This window comes from Euleptes europaea, chromosome 2, assembly GCF_029931775.1.
Source record: "Euleptes europaea isolate rEulEur1 chromosome 2, rEulEur1.hap1, whole genome shotgun sequence".
Lineage (NCBI taxonomy): Eukaryota > Metazoa > Chordata > Lepidosauria > Squamata > Sphaerodactylidae > Euleptes > Euleptes europaea.
The window spans coordinates 10,243,013-10,264,726 of NC_079313.1; the positions used below are offsets into that span (position 1 = coordinate 10,243,013).

Here is a 21,714-nt window from a genome sequence, read left to right on the forward strand (position 1 = left end):
TGCCTTGGATTTGCCACTCAGATGCACAACTCAACAATAAGCCCCCCTGCAGAGTTTTGAGAATGCAGATGGGGAAAATGTACAGTGTTTGTCAGTCATTGTTATGATTTAATTTTATGGATACCTTACTTACTTTTTTCCCTCCTCAGAGGCCATGTGTCAGCCCTTGGCCCACAGAACCAGAAATCACCACAAAGTGGTGAAAGGCAATGTGAAAGGCGTCGACGAGGTCGGGGGCGGAGACATCCCGTGCGCGCACCCATTCGTCATAGGCAGGGGGGAAATGTTTCCAACGAACTAGATATTGCAGATTGCCATGGTGAATACGGGAGTCAAGGATCTTGGAGACTTCGAAGTGTTCTTCCCCCCCCACCATGATGGGTTGCGCAGGCGGTGGGTCCGGATGCCATCGTGGAGAAGCAACATGGGGTTTGAGGAGGCTTATGTGGAAAACAGGATGCACACGCCTCAAGGATTTGGGGAGAGCCAGTTCCACTGTGACAGGGTTTATGACCCGAGTAATGGGGAAAGGGCCAATGAATTTGGCGCTGAGCTTATGGCACGGTTGGGTGGAACGGAGATTTTTGGTGGAAAGGTAAACCAAAGCACCCACTTGCAGATCACCCCCGGGGGAGCGATGTTTGTCAGCTTGCGCTTTGTATTTACGTTTGGCCCGGTCGAGGTTGCTAACGAGCCAGGGCCAAGTGGTACGGAGGGCGTGTGCCCAGGAGGCAATGTCGGGGTTCCCCTCCCCCTCTACATCATCTGTAGGAGCGATGGGACTGAAATCTTGTCCATACACAGCAAAAAACGGGCTAAAACCTGTGGATTGATGCATGGCATTATTGTAGGCATATTCTGCTAAAGGTAACAGTTCCACCCAGTTATCCTGGTGGTAGTTAACATAACAACGCAAATAACATTCAAGTACAGCATTGACACGTTCAGTTTGACCATCAGTTTGAGGATGGTATGCACTAGACAATCCCTGTTCCACCCCCACCAACTTGAGGAAAGCTTTCCAAAACTTAGAAACGAAACCACTTCCGCGGTCACAAATTATTTTACGCGGAAACGAATGTAAACGAAAGATATGCGTCACGAAGAGGCGGGCCAGTTTCTGAGCAGAGGGGATCCCTGCGCATGGAATCAAATGTATTTGCTTAGAAAACAAATCAGTAACAACCCACAACACAGTTTTACCCCCACTGAGAGGGAGATCAGTCATGAAGTCCATAGCAATCACTTCCCAAGGTCTGCTGGGCGTTTCAAGAGGTTGTAGCAGTCCCGGGGGTTTGCCCTGCGATCGTTTCGCAGCGGCACAAACGGGACAGCTGCGGATGAAGGAGTCAATGTCGGAACGCATTCCCCCCCACCAGAACTGTCTGCGCAATAAGTGAAGGGTCTTCAGAAACCCAAAGTGCCCAGCTGTTTTGGCTCCATGAGCTAAATGTAAAACGTCTTTCCGGAGAGCTTTGGGTACATACAATTTTGAGTGTTTGTACCAGGACCCCCCTTGTTCCAAAACACCAGGAGGTAGGGTATGAGCGGAACGTTCTAAAAGGCACTGGTCCCGAAGGACAGTTAAAAAGGATTCGGAGATGGGGATTTTGGAGGGAGCCCCCCCGTCGGTCATGGAGATCTGAGAAACAGTTATAGGGCTAGTGCTTACGTGCGGCGGCGCGCAGACTGCAGGCGGCTGAGCGGTCGGAGGGGTAGGAGGGGCGGGAACTCCGGTCTGTTGCGGTGGCGGCTGGGCAGCCGGTTGGGCTGGCGGAGCTTGCGAGTTAGGGAAGGTGTGCTGATGCTGGGATCGGGTTTGCACAGCCAGCATAGGTAGGGCCCCACGTTGCATAGGGGTGAACAGAGAGTTGGTGGGTCTTTCGAGTTTTACCGGATATTGTGGTAAACGGGAGAGGGCATCCGCGAGAACGTTCTGCTTCCCAGGGACGTGCTTCAGGGTGAAACGGAACTGAGCAAAGAACTCCGCCCACCGTTGTTGTTTCGCCGATAGCTTATGGGACCCCGTGAGGGCAGCTAGATTTTTGTGATCGGTCCAAACTTCAAAGGGTACTTTAGACCCTTCCAAGAATTGCCGCCATAAAGTCAGTGCATGATGAACTGCAGAGGCCTCTTTCTCCCAGATGGGCCAGTTTAATTGAGCGTGCGCAAATTTTTTTGAAAAGTAAGCGCAAGGGTGAAGAAGACCGTCCGGTCCTTGCTGGAGGAGAGCCCCTCCCATGGCTACATCGGAAGCATCGACTTGCACAATGAACATTCGATTTGGGTCTGGGTGCCGTAGCACCGGCTCCGAAGTGAAGAGGCGTTTGAGGGCCAGAAAGGCGGCTTGGCATTGCTCAGTCCATAGGACTTTTGCGGAGGGCAAGGCAGCCGAGCTTACTTTTCCCTTAGTTTTCAGCAGGTCCGTAATGGGTAGAGCCACTTGGGCGAAGTTAGGGATGAATCCCCGATAGAAGTTTGCAAATCCCAGAAATTGCTGTACTTGCTTACGGTTGGTGGGGGGAGTCCAATCGAGAACGGCTTGGACTTTGGCGGGGTCCATGCGAAGACCTTGGTGGGAGATGATGTATCCCAAAAACGTGAGTTTGCTTTGGTGAAATTCACACTTAGCTAGTTTAGCGAACAGTTGATGGTTACGCAGGCGTTGTAGAACTTCTCTGACCAGAGTCACATGCTCGTCCATAGTTTTCGAATAAATGAGAATGTCATCTAAGTAGACCACCACCCCACGATATAGAAGGTCATGTAGGATTTCATTGATGAGTTGCATGAAGACCCCCGGGGCCCCTTTTAATCCGAATGGCATTACAAGGAATTCATACATTCCGAAACAGCTAGAGAAGGCAGTGAGGTGTTCATCCCCTTCGCGGATACGGACTCGGTAGTAGGCTTCCACCAAGTCTAATTTAGAGAACACACGGCCTTCCTGTAATTGTCCCAAAATATCCGATATTAATGGGATAGGATAGGCGTTGGTCTGGGTAACCGCATTGAGCTTTCTGAAGTCAATGCATAGGCGAAGGTCGCCTTCTTTTTTCCGGACGAAAAACGCGGGGGCCGAGTTTGGGGCATTCGAAGGGCGAATGAACCCTCTGGCGAGGTTTTTGTCCAAAAAGTCCCGGAGGACAGTGCGCTCGGAAGCGCTCATAGGGTAAATCTTACTCTTGGTTAATGTGCAGTCCTTCACTATTTCAATCGCACAGTCTGAGGCCCGGTGGGGGGGTAAGGCATCACATTCCCTAAGGTCGAAGACATCTTCAAAGTCCCGGTATACAGCGGGTAGAGCTGGTGGTACTGGGGCAGTAGAGGTTAATGCTGGAACGGGCGGAAATGGCAGAGCAAAGTTTTGCCGATGCTGGTCGCAGGTGGGACTAGTGAAAGAGATAGTGTTTGTTTCCCAATCAATACTGGGACTATGTCCTTTAATCCAGTTAATTCCCAAGACCACTTCAAATCGGATAGGGGCTATAGTGAAGTCTATTTGTTCCCAGTGGGAACCAATTCCCATTGCCACCCCTATGGTGCGGTGATCAACTGGACCCCCCTGGAATTGGCTCCCGTCCATTTGAGCAAATTGGACGGGGGCGGGTAAAGCCTCTGAGTCGGCTCTGAGTGCAGCAAACGTGGCTTCACTTATGAGAGTGCGACAGCAACCGGAGTCAATTAGTGCTTTGACGGGGATTTGTGGACCTCCGTTAAGTTGTTGTAAAACTGCATCCACGTAGACGGTGGAGTCCACTTCTTTGATTTTGGTAGGAGCATTTGGTTTGATAGGAAGATCCTGAGAGGTCTGTGGAGATGCTCCATTCACCACAGACCGGAGCCGTTTTTTGACAAGTCGAGGGGAGATTCCAGGTTTAAGGCTGGAGAAATCCAAGGGTTTTCCTCATCCGAAGAGGGAAAGCTGTCCCCCAATGGGGCACTTGTAATCCGAGACCCGGCGGGGTCGTTGGAAGCAGGCAGGGAGGCTGGGTCCCCGGCATGGAGTGCAGAGGGTGTGGACCTTCCCGGAGCTGCGCTGCGGGTGGCCGCGGTGCCTCTGCGTGGTGGACGACCTCGGGCGCGGGTTGTCGTGCTGGGACGAAATAATTCCTGGCGGCGTGGGCAAACGGCTGCAAAGTGGCCCATTTCTCCGCATGTAAGACAGGCACCCCTCTGAAATCGGGCTTCACGTTCCTGGAGCGGACGTGGGGGATTTCGTGGGACGAGCAGTGGTGCCTTGGGTTGAGGCTTTTGGGTGCCCTTCTCCTTGTGTTTTTGACGTACGAGAGAAATAAAGCGGCGGCGGCTTTCCACTTCCTCGGCTAATAGGATCCAGCCTTCGAGGGTATCGGGATCGCCCCGCATGTAAGACCAGTTCAAAATGTCAGGATGCAAGGCTTCCCTGAAATGATGGATTAGGGTGGTCTCGGGCCAGCCTACAATTTTACTTGCCAGTCGCTGAAATTCATCGGCAAATTCCCGAACTGTAGCGGAGCCTTGTTTTAATTGTAAGAGTTCCGTTTTGGCTCTTTCCCCCAGGAAGGGGTCCTCAAACCTCCTTCTCAGGGCAGTCATGAAGTTGTTGAGGGAACGAATCGCACGAGAGCGGGTGTCAAACTGGAGGACCATCCAGTCAGCCGCTTTGCCTGTCAGGAGGGAAGCTACGTACCGCACCCGGCTATCTTCCGTGGGGAAAAGTTGACCTTGTTCTCGCATATAACTGTCCACTTGATGCAAGAAACAAGGCAAAGTCTCAAGAGATCCGTCATACGTAGTCCTCAATTTGAGTTGCTTCCAAGGGCCGGGCGCGGGTTGACCCGGTTGCACGGGTGGTCCGGGCGGAGGAGCAACAGGGACTCCAGGAGGCAAGGGTGGAGCGGGCACATTAGCAGGTGGTTGCACGGGTGGTCCGGGCGGAGGAGCAACAGGAGCTCCAGGAGGTAAGGGTGGAGCAGGCACATTAGCGGGTGGTTGTACGGGTACCCCCTGACCCGGTATCGGAACGGGCTGTCTCTGAGCTATCAGGGTGTGTTGTAATTGCCTGTTCTCTTGAAGCATAAGTTCCATTACTTCCTGGAGTTGATCAACACGGTCGGAGAGCTCCCGATTCTGGGCTCGTAAAAGATGAACCTCCTCACTTGGGCCACCAGTAAGATGAGGCTTACTGGTTCGGAAGCTCGTGGCCCATTGAGAGCTATCCCCATATAAATCCTCGTCTTCAGACTCATCTGAGTCTCGACGTCGGTCAGCCAAACGGCGTGCGCGTTGGGTCGCACGCGACGGGACAAACGCCGGGGAAAAAGTTAGACCTGATAGTCCCAGTACATAGTCCTTGGGGCGCGTGTCCACGTTCGCCTGATTCCTAATCCTTGCTGCAGCCGCCCTGGCTGCTTCCGCCGCCTCTCTCTCTCTTGCGACCCTAGCCGCTTCGGCGGCTTGCTGATCCGCAAGAACTTTGGCGTTCTCAAGTCTTAGGGCAGCCTCTGCCGTAATGCGCGGCAGAAGTTCTGTCTCGAGGAGCAAGAGTATGGGGTCAGGTTCCCCGCCCAGCAGAGGTTGTACTCGAACCGCCAGTGCGGATGCCTCGGCTCCAAACGTCGGGGTCAAAACTTGAGCCAAGGTGGCTACCGGGGTGTCCTTTGTACATTCCACAAGGAGAAGAGCGGTGCTAATAGCGACTCGCTTGGCCTCAGCCTGGCAGCTGGCCGCATCCGGGATCAGGGAAAAACCCTCCGGCGGGGCTCCCGCCATGGTAGAAAGAGTTTGTCGAGAAATAAGATTATCCAAAAGTCCAGTTAATATTTGTAAATCCTCAGTCGCCAATCGGGCATCGTCCAGTAATTGATCCAAGTCCTGAAGATCTAAACGAGCATCAGTATCCTCCGATGTTAACATCCAGAGACGTCCTGTAAGAGATTGCCACTGCGCCTGTACCAGTTCCCTCAAGCGGCAAACCTCTCGGGTCGTCCGGAAAAGTTCAGCGATTAAGTCTTGTAACAGAGTAGGATCCTCTGAGAAGGGCTCCAGGGTAGTAGATCACCTGGAGAGCTGCACAGCTCCCATCCAAGTGGCAGGCGAACCCCCCTGGGCTCCAGCCTGGCTAGAAGAACGGTGAAGATGAGTGAGAGCTGTCATAATGTCAGCCCTTGGCCCACAGAACCAGAAATCACCACAAAGTCATATAGAGTCCAAACAGATGGTTTTTACTGATCAAATAGGCATACAGTGCAAACGAATAAAATGACAGCTCTGAGAGGCTCACTAGCTGGGAGATATTATAAGGCAGGCAAGGCGGGAGATTACACGCATGAATACAGTTTCCCAGGAGCTGAGTTCCCAGGCCTAGGTATGCGACCTTGGGGGGCAGACAATACAGCACAGAGACAGAGGCAATAACGAAACCGAGATAGCAGCCTGACACCATGTCTACCCACTGGTTTTCTTGGCGGTAGACCTGGACTCCGAGGAGGGGAAAAAGTCCCCCTTCAGAGGCCAGGTCTACCAATTGGCTTCTATGGGACTCCGGAGGCCAGGTCTACTGCCAAGAAAGCCAATGGGTAGACCTGGCCTCTCAATGGGACTCAGCCGGAGGCCAGGTCTACCAATAGGCTTTTATGGCGGTAGACCAGGCCTCCAGACGAGGACTCCGGACGGGGAGGGGGAAATGGCAGGGACTTACAATTTAATTTTTATCAATAAATAAGATCACTATTAAGTATGATATCAAGTTTTATTCAGTGTACCTATAGTTTAATTAAGACTTAAAACTTTAATTAAAGTTTATTAAGTTAATAAACAGTGTACCTACCTATATAGTTTAAGTTTAAGAAATTTGGCTCTCAAAAGAAATCTCAATCGTTGAACTGTTGATATTTGGCTCTTCTGACTAATGAGTTTGCCAACCCCTGCACTACATCACGCTGGCTCTCCAGTTGGCAAGGTTTTGAGCTCTCTAGGTGGCCCAGAAATAGGATGCAGGCTGACACAGACTTTGAGTCTGGTCCACCAAGGTAGTTCTCAGGAGCTAAAACTCTTAATCTTGGCTCACTGTGCAACTTTAAGCATCCAGTGACTCTTGGCTTTAACCACCCCCACCCTTGGGACCAATGCTGGCCCACCTTGCAGGGGGAGGCCTATATGGTTTGCATTTTTTTTGGTGGCTGTTCATTTTAAGCAAATGCACATACCTAACCTCAGATCTTTACAACGGCCACATAATCATCCACCCAATATCGCCAGCAGCTAGCCAAAGGCCCACAACTGAATTCGCGAGAGCCAGTGTGGCGTAGTGGTTAAGAGCGGTGGTTTGGAGCGGTGGACTCTAATCTGGAGAACCGGGTTTGTTTCCCCACTCCTCCACATGAGCAGTGAATGCTAATCTGGTGAACCAGGTTGGTTTCCCCATTCCTCCATGTGAAGCCAGCTGGGTGACCTTGGGCTAGTCACAGCTCTCTTAGAGCTCTCTCAGCCCCACCTACCTCACAGGGTGTCTGCTGTGGGGAGGGGAGGGGAAGGTGATTGTAAGCCGGTTTGATTCTCCATTAAGTGATAGAGAAAGTGGGCATATAAAAACCAACTCTTCTTCTTCAAGACTCGAACCCTCTCCCAACACTACACGCCACCAATCCTGTAAACGCCACCAGCCAAACCTGTGCCAAAGGAAGGCCTACAGAAGTCTGTGGGACTATAAAAACGCTGAACTGTAGGCTAGATCGTGCCTTTAACGCATTATTATTATGATTAGTGCCCTGCTCCTGGGGGTGGTAAAAGAAGGTTTTGTCCCTCTCGTAACAGAAATTCAATTGACGTTATGTGGGGGACGGGACTGCCTTTGTTACGCCTCAAGGCCAAAACTGTTGGCGGTGTGGAGTGCTGAGAAAAATACTATGGGTGTTAATGCGGTTGGGGGGGGGGGAAGAGAGAGAGGCTTTTCTTAAAGTCTTACGTGGTGTGGGGAGAGAAGAAGGGGAAAATCCATGTCTCCTCCCCTCCCAAATACCCCCACTAAGAGTAGTCTAGTTAAGTGAACATCATGGGTTCCTTTACACTTGTCACACCATGCAGAAGAAGAAGACTTGGTTTTTATATGCCGACTTTCTCTACCACTTAAGGAAGAATCAAACTGGCTTCCCTTCCCTTCCCCTCCTCACAACAGACACCCTGTGAGGTAGGTGGGGCTGAGAGAGCTCTAAGAGAGCTGTGACTAGCCCAAGGTCACCCAGCAGGCTTCATGTGGAGGAGTGGGGAAACCAACCCGGTTCAACAGATTAGCGTCCACCGCTCCTAACCACCGCTCTTAACCGCCACACCACGCTACTGAACCGAACCCCTGAAATGCCACCAGCAGACTGCCCCAGCACTGCGAACAGATTCTTACCCCAACTTCACCTCTTTGCTTCCAACAGGGTTCAAAGGAAGGCAAAGGTCACGTCTCCTGACCAGAATTCACCCCAAATTCGTGGGAGAGATGGTTTCTCCACAGCCAAGCACACGCCCTCTATACGTGCTCAGAGACGCGCCCTTGTCTCGCTTTCTGAAGTCCGGCTGGGGAGGGAAATAAAATCCCAGAGGCAGCTCAAATTCCGCCTGCAAGCATCCCCCATTTCCTTAGCAATTATCTCCCCGCATCAAGCAACGGCGCCTCGTATCTCCGCGCCACCATCACACCCGACGAGGAGAAGCGTCTAATTAAAACCGCGCCCTCTCTGCTGTCACAAGCCCCGGCTGTGCCAGCTGCAATTTCGAGCTGGCTACCTTCCCCCAAAGCGCGGCCTACACGTTCTCCGAATTAAAGCCTCCTTCGGACGAAGCCAAGGGACTCCAGAGAGAAGGGGAACACGTGAGGCAGGACCAGCGGCCAAGACAAAAATTAAGTTCACCGTTCGAAAGCTCGGCCGGGACCGGCCCTGAAGTTCGGAGAGGGAAACGAAGAGGACGGCCAAAGGGCGAAAGAGGGGTTAAAAGCCCCAGCTCTGATCAATACGTCGAGGAGCATGGAACGGCGCACAGTGCAAAGGTCCAGTGTTAAAGCAACCAGCATGTCTGCACTTTCATCTGGAATGTATTTTCATGGAAGAATCAAGGGTGCTGTTGAAGGGAGGGAAAGAGGCAGTCTCTCATCTCATCAGAACATAAGAAAGGGCCTGCTGGATCAGACCAAGGCCCATCAAGTCCAGCAGTCTGTTCACACAGCGGCCAACCAGGTGCCTCTAGGAAGCCCAGAAGCAAGAGGACTGCAGCAGCACCATCCTGCCTGTGTTCCTGTAAGGCTCCAGTACCTCGTTGCGTTTCATAAGGAACTTTACTCCAAACATAATCGCGAGTTTAAAAGTTTTATTTAAGAAAGCCAGCGAGTTCAGTGGGTCCGTTGAGACATAAGGCTAGAATGCAGACATGGGGAAACACCAGTACATTTAAAGGATTCATACAATAGGATTGATTAGTTTCAGGACTCAATACAAAAGGGACGAGTTGAGGCAGAGTTGCCTTGATGGTTTAGGTATAAGGAAACAATACAGAAGGTAACAGCTGGTAACTATTCACAGGAAAAACCATACATGAAACTAATGTGTGAAATAGCTAGGTGATTGCCAGGGCTCCCAGGCATTGTTCCGCGGGACCTGGTAACTCAGTAACGATTAGCCGGGCAGGTCTCCATTGAGGTGTAGGTGCGGGGGGGGGATGGGCAGAGGCCGAAAGCCAGGAAGCCTTAGCTGACATTTCGCCTCCCCAAAGACCCCTCCCCCGGATCTCTCGGTCTGGTGGGGTAATTACAGTGGAATTCAGCTATGAGGGTGGGGGCATTCACGTTGTGAGAGATCCCCCTCTCTGAGTTTGCTTCTCCAAATCAGTTGCTCAGACGTTGATACAGAAACAATAGATTTATTGAAGCCTTCAGGAGATGAGACAGGCACAGGTAGAAAGTTGCAAGTGAGGGGCTATACGGGTTTACAGAATATATTGACTCCAGGGCACTGGGGCACTGGGGTTCACACTTATTGTTATGGGAAGTTACAAGCTTGGCATAATACAAAACATCAGACGGATCCCAGGAAGTCTGGTGCGGCTATCACACTTCCAAGGCCGCACCGGCCTGAGGGAGTACTGGCAGGAAGAACAGCGGGGGGGAAGATACATGGGCCATCAGGCCTGGCGCCTGAGACCAGAAGGTGTGAACTGCTTTTACGAGTTCACTGATAACACCGCAGGTGATGGAAAGCAGAGACACAAAGACAGAGACCCTCACATTCTGCCCCCCTTAAGGCCCCCCTCCGAGAGGACGAGGCTTATCGGGATAAGCGAGGTGGAATTCTCGGACCAAGCGAGGAGCTGCCATGTGGGGTGCGGCCACCCATTCGTCATGAGCGGAGCCAAGGTTTTTCCAGCGAACAAAGTAAAACAGTTTCCCTTTCTTCCATTTGGAATCTAAAACCTTGGATATTTCCAAATGGGTATCCCCTCCTACTACGGTAGGAATCTCATGAGCGGGAGGGGGGTGGAACTGGGGAGCTGCTACATAAGGTTTGAGGAGGCTTATATGGAAGACTGGATGAACTCCCTTGAGAGTCTTAGGGAGACTCAGTTCCACGGTAACCTCGTTGATTACTCTGGTAATGGGGAAAGGTCCTACATAACGGTCGCTCAGTTTTTTGCAGGGGCGAAGAGAGCGGAGGTTTTTGGTGGACAGATAGACTTGCTCCCCCACCTTGAGTTCCCATCCCGGAGACCGGTGTTTGTCTGCTTGTTCCTTGTACTTGCTTTTTGCCCTTTCCAGATTTTTGAGCAACCATGGCCAGGTGGATTTAACCACCTGAATCCACTCCTGAAGATCAGGGGTAGACTGGAGCTCTGGCGAGACGGGGGCAGAACCGAAAGGGCCAAAATCCGTCCCGTATATAACTTGGAAGGGACTAAAGCCGGTAGAGGAATGAGGCGCATTGTTGTACGCATATTCGGCAAATGGCAGCAGGTCGACCCAGTCGTCCTGGTGGAAATTTACATAGCAACGCAAATAACATTCTACTACCGCATTTACTCGTTCCGTTTGACCATCCGTTTGGGGGTGATAGGCGGAAGAAAGGCCCTGTTCCTCCACTCCCATTAACTTTAGGAAAGCCCGCCAGAATTTGGCAACAAACTGGACCCCCCGGTCGGAGAGGACCTTCCTCGGGATCGAGTGTAGCCTGAGGACGTGCGTGATGAACAGTTTAGCTAAGCCCTGGGCTGAAGGAAGACCTGCACATGGAACGAAATGAACCTGTTTGGAAAAGAGGTCTGTGATAACCCAGAGAACCGTTTTCCCCCGACTTGGAGGTAGGTCGGTGATAAAATCCATGGCGATGACTTCCCAGGGACGGGAGGGGTTCTCAAGCGGTTTGAGAAGCCCCGGGGGTTTTCCCATCCGTTTCTTGGCTGTGGCGCAGGTGGGGCAGCTGCGCACATACAACTCTACATCAGATCTCATACCGGGCCACCAGAATTGCCTTCGAACCAGGTGAAGCGTTTTTATGAAACCAAAATGACCCGCTAGCCTGGCCCCATGTACAAGTCCCAATACTTCTTTGCGAAGGGAAGATGGGACATATAGTTTCCCCCCTTGCACCCACCAAGTGTTGGTTCGTTCCAAGCCAGTGGGGAGGAGATGGTGCTCCTCCTCCTGTAAGGAGGCGTCCCGGAGTCGCTGTTGGAATGCTTCCGGGATACCTTTGAGCGTAGGGGGGGTCTCCGGTTGGCGGGCTTGGGATCGGGTGGTGACGGCCAAGCCAGGGACTTCCCCTCGCTGTTCGGGAGTGAACAGGGAGTCGACGGGGCGATCGAAATCGTTGCGATACTGGGGAAGTCGTGACAAAGCATCAGCTAGGGCATTTTCTTTGCCAGGGACATGTTTGAGGGTGAACCGGAATTTTGCAAAAAATTGGGCCCACCGAATTTGTTTGGCATTGAGTTTTCTAGCTCCCTTGAGAGCCTCAAGATTCTTGTGATCTGTGCACACTTCGAACGGCAGCTCGGCCCCCTCTAAGAAGTGTCTCCATATGGTAAGGGCATGTTTGACCGCTGCTGCCTCCTTCTCCCAAATGGCCCAGTTGATTTCGGACTGGGAAAACTTCTTGGAGAAGTAGGCGCATGGCCTCAACCGTCCCCCCTCATCCCTCTGCAATAGGGCCCCGCCCATGGCTACATCCGAGGCATCCACCTGCACCACGAAGGGCTTGGTGCAATCCGGGTGAGCCAAAACGGGTTCGGATGAAAAAAGTAGCTTTAAACGTTCAAAAGCTTGCTGGCACTGGGGAGACCATTGCAGACGGGCTGAGGGGAGTGCGGCGCTAGCCCCCCTGTCCTTGGTACGCAACAGGGCAGTGAGGGGAAGCGCAACTTGGGCAAAGTTGGGAATGAAATTCCGGTAAAAGTTGGCAAACCCCAAAAACTGTTGAAGTTGGCGGCGGGTAGTGGGGGTTTCCCAGTCCCGCACCGCCTGGACCTTGGCGGGGTCCATTTCCAACCCTTGGTGGGAAATCACATACCCCAGAAATGTAATAGAAGGTTGGTGGAATTCACACTTGGACACCTTAGCATACAGTTTGTGCTCCCGCAGCCGCTGGAGCACTTCTCGCACTAGGCGCACATGTTCTTCCATGGTCTCAGAGTAAATAAGAATGTCATCGAGAAATACCACCACCCCCCGAAACAGTAAATCATGCAAAACTTCATTAATTAATTGCATAAAGACACTCGGAGCCCCCGAAAGTCCGAACGGCATGACCAGGTACTCAAACATCCCAAAACAACTGGAAAAGGCCGTTTTGGGTTCGTCTCCTTCTTTGATGCGAATGCGGTGGTAGGCTTCTACCAAGTCCAGTTTGGTGAAGATTCGGCCCTCCTTTAATTGTGCTAGAAGGTCAGGAATAAGAGGGAGGGGGTAAGCATTAGACTGGGTGACTGCGTTCAGTCTGCGAAAGTCAATACACAGTCTTAAATCTCCCGTCTTTTTCTTTACAAAGAAAGCTGGGGCTGAATAAGGAGCCTTGGAGGGGCGTATGAAACCCCTCGCCAGATTGACATCCAGATAGTCTCGCAATACAGTCTTTTCACTAGGGCTCATGGGGTAAACCTTTCCCTTAGACAGTTTGCCTTCCCCTACAATCTCGATGGCACAGTCCGTTTCTCTGTGGGGAGGCAGTTCGTCGCACTCTCTAACATCGAAAACATCAGTAAACTGCGAGTACTCAGAGGGTAATTGAGGAGAGACTGGGGCGGGGGACCCTACCAGTGCGGCGGCTGGAGTTCTGAGTACCCGTTCCTTGTCATGCAACCCACAGGGGTTTTCGGGGAAGGAAAGCACCCGTTTAACCCAATCAATGGAGGGATTGTGTCCCCTTAACCAGTTCATCCCTAACACCACAGGGGTTACAATAGGGGCGATGGTGAAATACAACCGTTCCCAATGTTCCCCCACGGACATAATCACGGCTGCAGTTCTGTGGGTCACAGGGCCCCGTTTAAAGTCACTCCCGTCCATTTGGGAAAAACGGAGGGGTCCCGGAAGCCGCTTGCGCCGGACACCCAACTTCTTGGCAGTTTCCTCATTTATCATGGTGCGGGCACACCCCGAGTCGACCAACGCGGGGACCTCTAACGGGGGACCCCCTTTGGGCAGGGACAGATGAACACGCACAAATACATTGTCCTCTTGGGCGCTTACCATCGGTGGAGCTCCTTGCACAACGATAGGGACGGTCTGCTGCGGAGCCCCCTCTACAGCAGACCGACGGCGTTTTTTGCCGGCTGTTCCCACTCTTCCTCCTCGCTGGAAGAGGGGGACGGGGTGGTGGCTTCCGGGGAGCCGTCCGAATCAAAGACGGTATTTGTAATCCGGGACCCCGATGGGACCGTAGAGTCGGATGCCCCATCCTGGGGGCGCGCGTGGAGAGCGGAGGGTGCGCCGGAGCGCCGGCTCAGTGGTCCACTTCTGCGGCGAGGCTGGCTGTCGGCGGCCGGTTTCGTCGGCTCGGCCTGGGTTTGGCGGGGGGGGGTCGGACGGCCTGAGCGAGAGGGGCATTGCGATGCAAAGTGACCCTTTCCCCCGCAGATCAGGCAGACGCCGGCCTCGAACCGCTTGCGGCGTTCCGCGGCCGAGAGACCCCCGTCACCCCCTTGCCGGAGTTCCCGGCCACGGTCACCTCGGGGCCTGGGGTCTCGCCCAAGCCGTTGCTTGGACAAGTTCAGGAGTTGTTTGCGATTCTCGATGTCAGCAGCATGGCGAACCCAACCTTCCACATCCGGGGGGTTCCCTTGCATGAAGGCCCAATGTTGGAGGTCTGGGTTGAGACCCTCCCTGAAACATTGTACCAAGGTAGCTTCACTCCAGTCCAGAATTCGGCTAGCCAGTGACTGGAACTCACTTGCATACTGCGCCACCGACTTAGTCCCTTGGCGCAGTTGCATCAGGGAGGCTTTAGCCCGCTCACCCAGAGTCGGGTCCTCAAAACGGTTTCGGAGTGCTACCATGAACTCGTCCAGGGTTCGCAGCACCGGCGAGCGGAGTTCATACTGCAACACCATCCAGGCAGCCGCCTCCCCTTGCAGTAAGGAAGCCACGTACTGCACCCGGGACTCCTCAGAAACGAAGGTTCGGCCTTGTTCCCGCATAAAAATGTCTACTTGGACCATAAAAAAGGTCAACTGGTCTCCCGACCCGTCATACGTGACTTTCAGGTCCCGACGGGCCGGGGGGGCAGGGGTTGCGGGCGGAACTACCGGCGCCCCGTCTGGGGGAGCACCGGCTGGAGGTTGCAACTTCAGCGCATCTAGGGTCGTGGCCATCTCACCCATTACGCGTTGCATGATCTCCATCTGCTCCTGCATAGCCCGGCGGTCTTCCTGCCACTGCTTTCGTTCTTCCTCCATGAGGGCCTCTTTGCGGGCCGGGTCCCCTTCGAGTCCCGTGCTGGGGAAGGCCAACCGGCGATCCTTCGCCGCAGTCCGCGAGAGCGACCAGCCCTTGGGAGAGTCCAGCCAATAAGTAAGCCCCCGGGGACGTCCGTCCCGATCTTGGTCGGGGGCGCGACCCTTCGGTTTCTTTGGCTTGGCTCCCTCCTCCTTCGGGTCCGGCTTCTCCGGCTCGTCCGGTTCCTTGGGGGCATCGGGGTTAGGGGTGGTGTCCTCGTCGGCTGACATTCTGTCCAAAGCGGTACAGCTGCAGTCCGAGAGGCAAAGACTTGCAACTTAATGTGAGAGATCCCCCTCTCTGAGTTTGCTTCTCCAAATCAGTTGCTCAGACGTTGATACAGAAACAATAGATTTATTGAAGCCTTCAGGAGATGAGACAGGCACAGGTAGAAAGTTGCAAGTGAGGGGCTATACGGGTTTACAGAATATATTGACTCCAGGGCACTGGGGCACTGGGGTTCACACTTATTGTTATGGGAAGTTACAAGCTTGGCATAATACAAAACATCAGACGGATCCCAGGAAGTCTGGTGCGGCTATCACACTTCCAAGGCCGCACCGGCCTGAGGGAGTACTGGCAGGAAGAACAGCGGGGGGGAAGATACATGGGCCATCAGGCCTGGCGCCTGAGACCAGAAGGTGTGAACTGCTTTTACGAGTTCACTGATAACACCGCAGGTGATGGAAAGCAGAGACACAAAGACAGAGACCCTCACACACGTGTACAGCGGACCCATTTGTCATGGCTAGAGTTCAGGTGTTTCCAGCGTACCAGGTATTCCAGCTGGCCCGTCCGTGCTCTGGAATCTAAGACCTTGGAGATTTCGAAATGCTGTTCCCCTTGAACCATAATTGGGGTTGCCGCAGCGGGTTCGGGGTGCCATTCGGGGGCCGGCACAAAGGGTTTCAACAAACTCACGTGGAACACTGGGTGTACCCCCTGTAAGGTTTTAGGAAGGTCCAACTCTTCGGTGACCTCATTGATAACCCGGGAGATTGGGAACGGTCCCACATACTTTTGACACAGTTTCTTACACGGACGTAAGGACCTGAGATTTTTCGTGGAGAGATAAACCTTTTCCCCGACCCCTAAGGTCCCATTGGGATGTTCTGTGTTTATCCGCCTGCGCTTTGTACCTTTCCTTCGCCTGTTCCAACTGCTTCACTAACTGGGGCCAAGTATTCCTTATCGTGTTAGCCCATGCAGCCACTTCCGGGGGTTCCCCCCCCCCCCGGCGGGGGATCAACTGCACCCAAGGGATCGAATTCCATTCCATAAACTGCCTTGAACGGACTCACGCCTGTAGCTGAGTGTACCAAATTGTTGTACGCATACTCAGCCAGCGGTAGTAGATCAACCCAATTGTCTTGGTGGTAATTCACAAAACAACGTAAGTAGCATTCCACCACCGCATTCACCCTTTCCGTCTGACCATCAGTCTGCGGGTGATAGGCCGACGATAAACCCTGTTGTACTTCAACCAATCCTAGGAACGCTTTTCAAAATTTAGACACGAACACTGACCCCCTGTCGCTCACGACCTTCTGTGGAAACCCATGTAGACGGAAGATCTGGTGAACAAACAGGCGAGCCAACTTGTGGACTGAGGACATCCCCTCGCATGGTATGAAGTGGACTTGCTTAGAGAAGAGGTCCGTGACTACCCAAAAAACCGACTTCCCCTGACTAAGCGGGAGTTCGGTGATGAAGTCCATTCTGATCACCCGCCAGGGCGCCCCCGGAGTCTCTAGGGGCTTTAACAATCCAGGGGACTTCCCCATCAGCACACACCGGGCAAGATTTGATGAATTTATCAATGTCCTTGCGCATCCCCGGCCAACAGAAACGTCGTCTCACCAGGTGCAAAGTCTTTATGAACCCAAAATGGCCCCTCATCTTGGAGCTGTGGCTCCATTCCAACACATCACGCCACAGTTTCTGGGGAACATAGGTCTTATCTTTAAGGGGTCCTTCATCCTCTCCCACCTGGGAAGGGAGGGATTCATTCCCCCGCTCCTCTTGAAGAGCCCCAACCCACCTTCCTTGTACCGCTTCGGGAAGATCCCCCAGGACTGCCAGGGACCAGGGGGTAAGGTCCGCCTCGTCCTGTGAGGGGACCGGGTCCGCCAGAGACGCCGCCGCCCGGGCTTGGGCTCTGGTCAGCACCCCTGCGCTTGCCCCTCCTGGGACCAAGCCTAGGTGCTCCGGAGTAAAGAGGGATCCTATCGGACGCTCAACCTTGCAGTCGTACTGCGGCATCCGGGACAGCCCGTCCGCCAGACTATTTTCCCTGACTATTTTCCCTGATTGATTGTAAAGCGCAACTTGGAGACGAAGTCCACCCACCGGAGCTGTTTGGCCGACAGCTTCCTCTGCCCCAAAATCGCCTCCAGGTTCCGGTGGTCTGTCCAGACCTCAAAAGGGTTCAGCTGCCCCCTTCAGAAACTGGCGCCAGATCATGAGGGCATGCCTCTTTTCCCCCAATGGGCCAGTTAAGTTCGGGGCTCGAGAACTTCTTGGAAAAATAGGCGCAGGGTCGGAGTACCCCTTGAGCATCCCCCTGAAGGAGCGCGCCCCCCATGGCCTTTTCCGAAGCGTCCACCTGGAGGGTGAATGGACGCGAACAGTCAGGGTGGGCGAGAACGGGTTCGGAGCTAAAGCGCCCTTTCAGAACCTCAAATGCCGCCTGGCAACGATAATCCCAAGGCACTTGATAATGAGCAGCGGTAGCCGCCTGCCCCTTGCCTTTCGTCTTAAGCAGGTAGGTAATGGGCAGGGCAACCTTGGATGAAATTGCGGTAAAAATTAGCAAACCCCAAGAACTGCTGGACCTGCTTGCGAGTCCTGGGGGGTTCCCATTCTCGGACCGCGTTAGTTTCAGTAACAGCATTAAGTCCCCTATAGTCCACACACAATCTGAGATCCGAGGTGGAGCCTGGAGAGGGCTGAAGGGTTTCAAGAGGCGAAGGACCTCTGTGGGGTATAATGCTATGGAGTCCACCCTCTAAAGCAACCATTTCCTCCACAGGAACTGATCTCTATTGTCTGGAGATCAGTTGTGATTCCAGGAGATCTCCAGGCCCTACCTGGAGGTTGGCAAACCTAGTTCACCCCCACATGAACACATGAAGCTGCCTTATACTGAATCAGACCCTTGGTCCATCAGTCAGTAATGTCTACTCTGACCGGCAGCAGCTCTCCAGGGTCTCAGGTAGAGGTCTATTCATATCACCTGGTTCCTTTAACTGGAGATGCCTGGGATTGAACCTGCATGCCAAGCAGATGCTCTACCCCTGAGCCATGGCCCCTCTCCATGGCTGTGCAGGGTCTCAGGTAGAGGTCTTTCACATCATCTACTTGCCTAGTCCCTTTAACGGGAGATGCCGGGAATTGAACCTGGGTCCTTCTGCATGCCAAGCAGATGCTCTACCACTGAGCCACAGCCCCTCCCCAAACTGTTTTATTCTGTTTTGGGAAGAAAAACCTCCCAGGTTATTACAAACCAGCATTGGGCGGTCACTTGGAAGACAAAACCCCGGATTCAAATCCTCCCTCGTCCCCAATGCTTATTGGTTGGACTTTTTCTTTCTTGGCTCGACTTACCTCACAGGGTCGTTGTGAAAGTAAACAGTAGTATCCCATCCCAAGCCCTTCAGAGGAAAGGCGAGGCTAAAAAGAACAGACTTGCCTTGTTCTGCTCTGAACAGAAGCAATCTTCAAGTGTGCGGCTTAGACTGCCAATCTCCAGTTCAAATCTCGCCTTGCCACAGATACCCCAGGTAGCCTTTGCCTAGCCACACATCCCACTGGCAATACGAGGATAATTGTACAGATCTACCTTGCAGGTTGAGTGCAAGGACTCTTCATTATCCTCAGCGATTCTTGTTTTTTTGAACCCTCTATAGCACTACGTATGTGCCAAATGATGACGTTAATATCACTTTCGCAATCCGAAAGCCGCCTTGAGACGATAAAACGAGTACTTTTGGAATGCCAACGCTAGCAATGCTGCCTTGATACAGAAAACCGGCCCATCATATCCTATTCCCCTCTCACCTTCCCGCTGGCTCAAAAATTGCAAAAACCGAGCAAAGGTTGTCAGGTTTCAAGGAGCAGGAAAGAAGGGCCCACGTGGCTCCACTCGAAAGAGTGTAGGTCAAGACGAGAGGCCGCCAGGCGGGACCAAACCTGAAAAATTAGCCCCGATCCAACACCGATAGGCATGCTGCAAAACTAGACAGAGCACTATGCTAGATGCACACTTGTGCAAAAAACCACATGAGACTTTGCGCAATTGAAACACGTCTTAGACCACAAAGGAGAAAGTAACAGGATTCTGTTTCACAAGGGGCAGAAACGTTTCCTTTTAAAGACAGAGGTGTGACAGTCAGAGGGGCAGACTGCGTGAGACACTAGAGCAGTGTCCTTGGAAATCCAGATGTGCAATTTGGCTCTTAAAGCAGCTGTTGAGGTGGGAGAAGTATTCACTGGTGCTAGGGAAGAGGGTGGGTTTAAGCCAGTTCGCGATAAAAAAATGCCCCATTCCCACACTGCTTAGACCTCCATCTTACGTGGATTTCCTTCCTCCAGCTCAGGGCTAAAAGCAATCAGGAGGGTATTTTAACTGGGGAAACGGTATAATGTGGGAGGGCTGACAGTAAACCCTGCTTTCCCCAGCACTGTGGCTCCAACCCAGATCTTTCACTACCCTCACGGCTTTTGGGAAGCATACCGCCCACTGCAAATTCCAAGCACAGAACTCCAGGTTACAGCCCAAAGCCAACCACGTTTGAAAACAATCACACCAAGGGGGGGGGGAATGCAGAATTGTAGAAGTCTGTAGAATACAAACACCCAACATTTAAAAAAACCCTAACAATTCAGCCAAGCAAACAACTCCCCAAAGAGTTACCCCAAGCTCTACATCTGCCCCTAAGAAATTCAAAGTCTACATTTGGAAAAAAGGAGCATTTTATGGGGTTCCGCAATTAAACCGGTTAAAGCACAGTGAAAGCAGGGACAGACAGAGCTCAATAACGCAAAGAAGACAACTGACTCAAAGTTTTCCTACTTGAGCAACCAAATGGTTAACTGTTTACGAGTCAATAGGTTTGGATCACTCTTGCAGGCAAGAAGGCACCTTATGCTCACAGCAAGCTCTGGGCGACAGCTGTGGAAACTCAAATTTCGGAGGTGTTGTACCCACCGGGCCCCAGGGAAGGGGGGCGATCTACAATCCCAGAGATGTGGAGCCAAGGGTCACTGCCTCACATCCGATCCGTGCAAGGTTTTCCCACCAGCACGCTTCTGGCATCCTGAAGCACTGCCCCGGTGCACCACCAAAACGCCCAATGCTGCCCTGGTGCTAACCGTTGCGCCAGTTTCTCTCCATTTTGTGTGAATCAGGGCTGCAAGCAGGCTTAACAATGGAGCAGTGCTTTTCTAAAGCTAGCTGTGGTGGCTTCAGCACAAACTTCTCAGAAGCGTGAGCAGTGGGAACTTTGCTGAAAAACCACAGTGGCAGAAGATGGCTGACTTTCGGGAAAGACGTCTAAGGAACCGGAGAGAAAGCCGTTTGAATAAAGCACCCCACAAAAGGCAAAGAACGTATTCTTGTTTCTTACCTGGCTGGCTTTGTAGAACTGCTTCTTCAGCCCAGCCACAGACATGCTGGCTCTCGTCCGGGTGCTGAAACAGGCTCACCGTAGACGTGGAGACCCACCGCAGGCTGAGAGAGAAGCAATCGGAGCGGACCACGGTTTGGATTCAGAGGTGTCTAAACCGAGGAAGAGAGCAACGTTGAGAGCCAGGCTGAAGGAGCAGGGGAAGAGGGACAGACCAGCTTCACAGCTAAGGGGGCAGAAGCAGCGGTCCCAGATGGACGGGGGACCCAGTGGCAAAGAATCCAAGCTCAGCTCCAGACAGGGTTGCAAAGGGGTACCCGCGCCGATGCCCGATCCGGAGAGAGACCCTGAGTCCGAAGGGCAGAGAAACCAGCCTTCAATCCCCACCCCCAGTGAAAAGGGCCGACAGGCCTGCAGCCCCCTGACCTAAATGACACCCCAGACGACAGTACCTGTAAAGGCAAGAGAGAATGAAAAGGCAGAAAAAGAGGGACAGAGGCCCTACAGTCCCCCGATGAAACAGAAATATCTAGCCCCAGTAGAGGCAAGCTTATAAGCTTCCCCCGCAAGAAGATATAAGAAGTCCCCCTTGCAATGAAAGAGACCAAAACAAAAAAACCCACACACCCAAAGAGTGTGTATAGCAACCCCAAGGAAAGGGACCAGCAACCCCAAGGAAAGGGACCTATAGCAAGGAAAAGGACCTACAGCAACCCCAAGGAAAGGGACCAGCCCCAAACTGGATGAACCTTAATAGAAGTCACAGAATAAAATGCCTAATTCACAGAAATGGAGAAAATACCCCCCCACACACACACACACCTATTCCCAGAAAGAGGGGACCTGTGGGCTGAGCAGACCTCCCCCCACCCAAGAAGCTCAAAGCCACGCGAGACCTCACCCAGCTGAAGGCTTGGACGCCCAAGAGGCTAGTCCTCAGTGAGGTAGAACCCAGAGAAACGGGTGGGAATGAAACCCCTGAGAAAGAGAGGAGGCCCAGCTGGCTGGAGGGGCATGCAACAGGCGAGTATTTGGGGAAGACCAGAAGGGGAGGCGGGGGAGGCGGAGGAGGCGGGGGGGGGCTCGACAGAAGGAGGGACTAAAGACAGACAGGCAGACAGCGACTGGCTGCAGCGGACG

General features: G+C 52.9%; 1 protein-coding gene across 1 annotated transcript in view; it reads right to left on the bottom strand.

Moving 5' to 3' along the window:
- SH3GL1 (SH3 domain containing GRB2 like 1, endophilin A2) overlaps window positions 1-20,685 on the bottom strand; it is an 80,133-nt gene extending 59,448 nt beyond the window's left edge. Inside the window, exon 1 of the mRNA XM_056844185.1 lies at window positions 20,575-20,685. Coding sequence (XP_056700163.1) covers window positions 20,575-20,619 — 45 coding nt within the window. The 5' untranslated portion in view covers window positions 20,620-20,685. The remainder of the gene's footprint in view (window positions 1-20,574) is intronic.
- Between the last annotated feature and the right edge of the window lie 1,029 nt (window positions 20,686-21,714).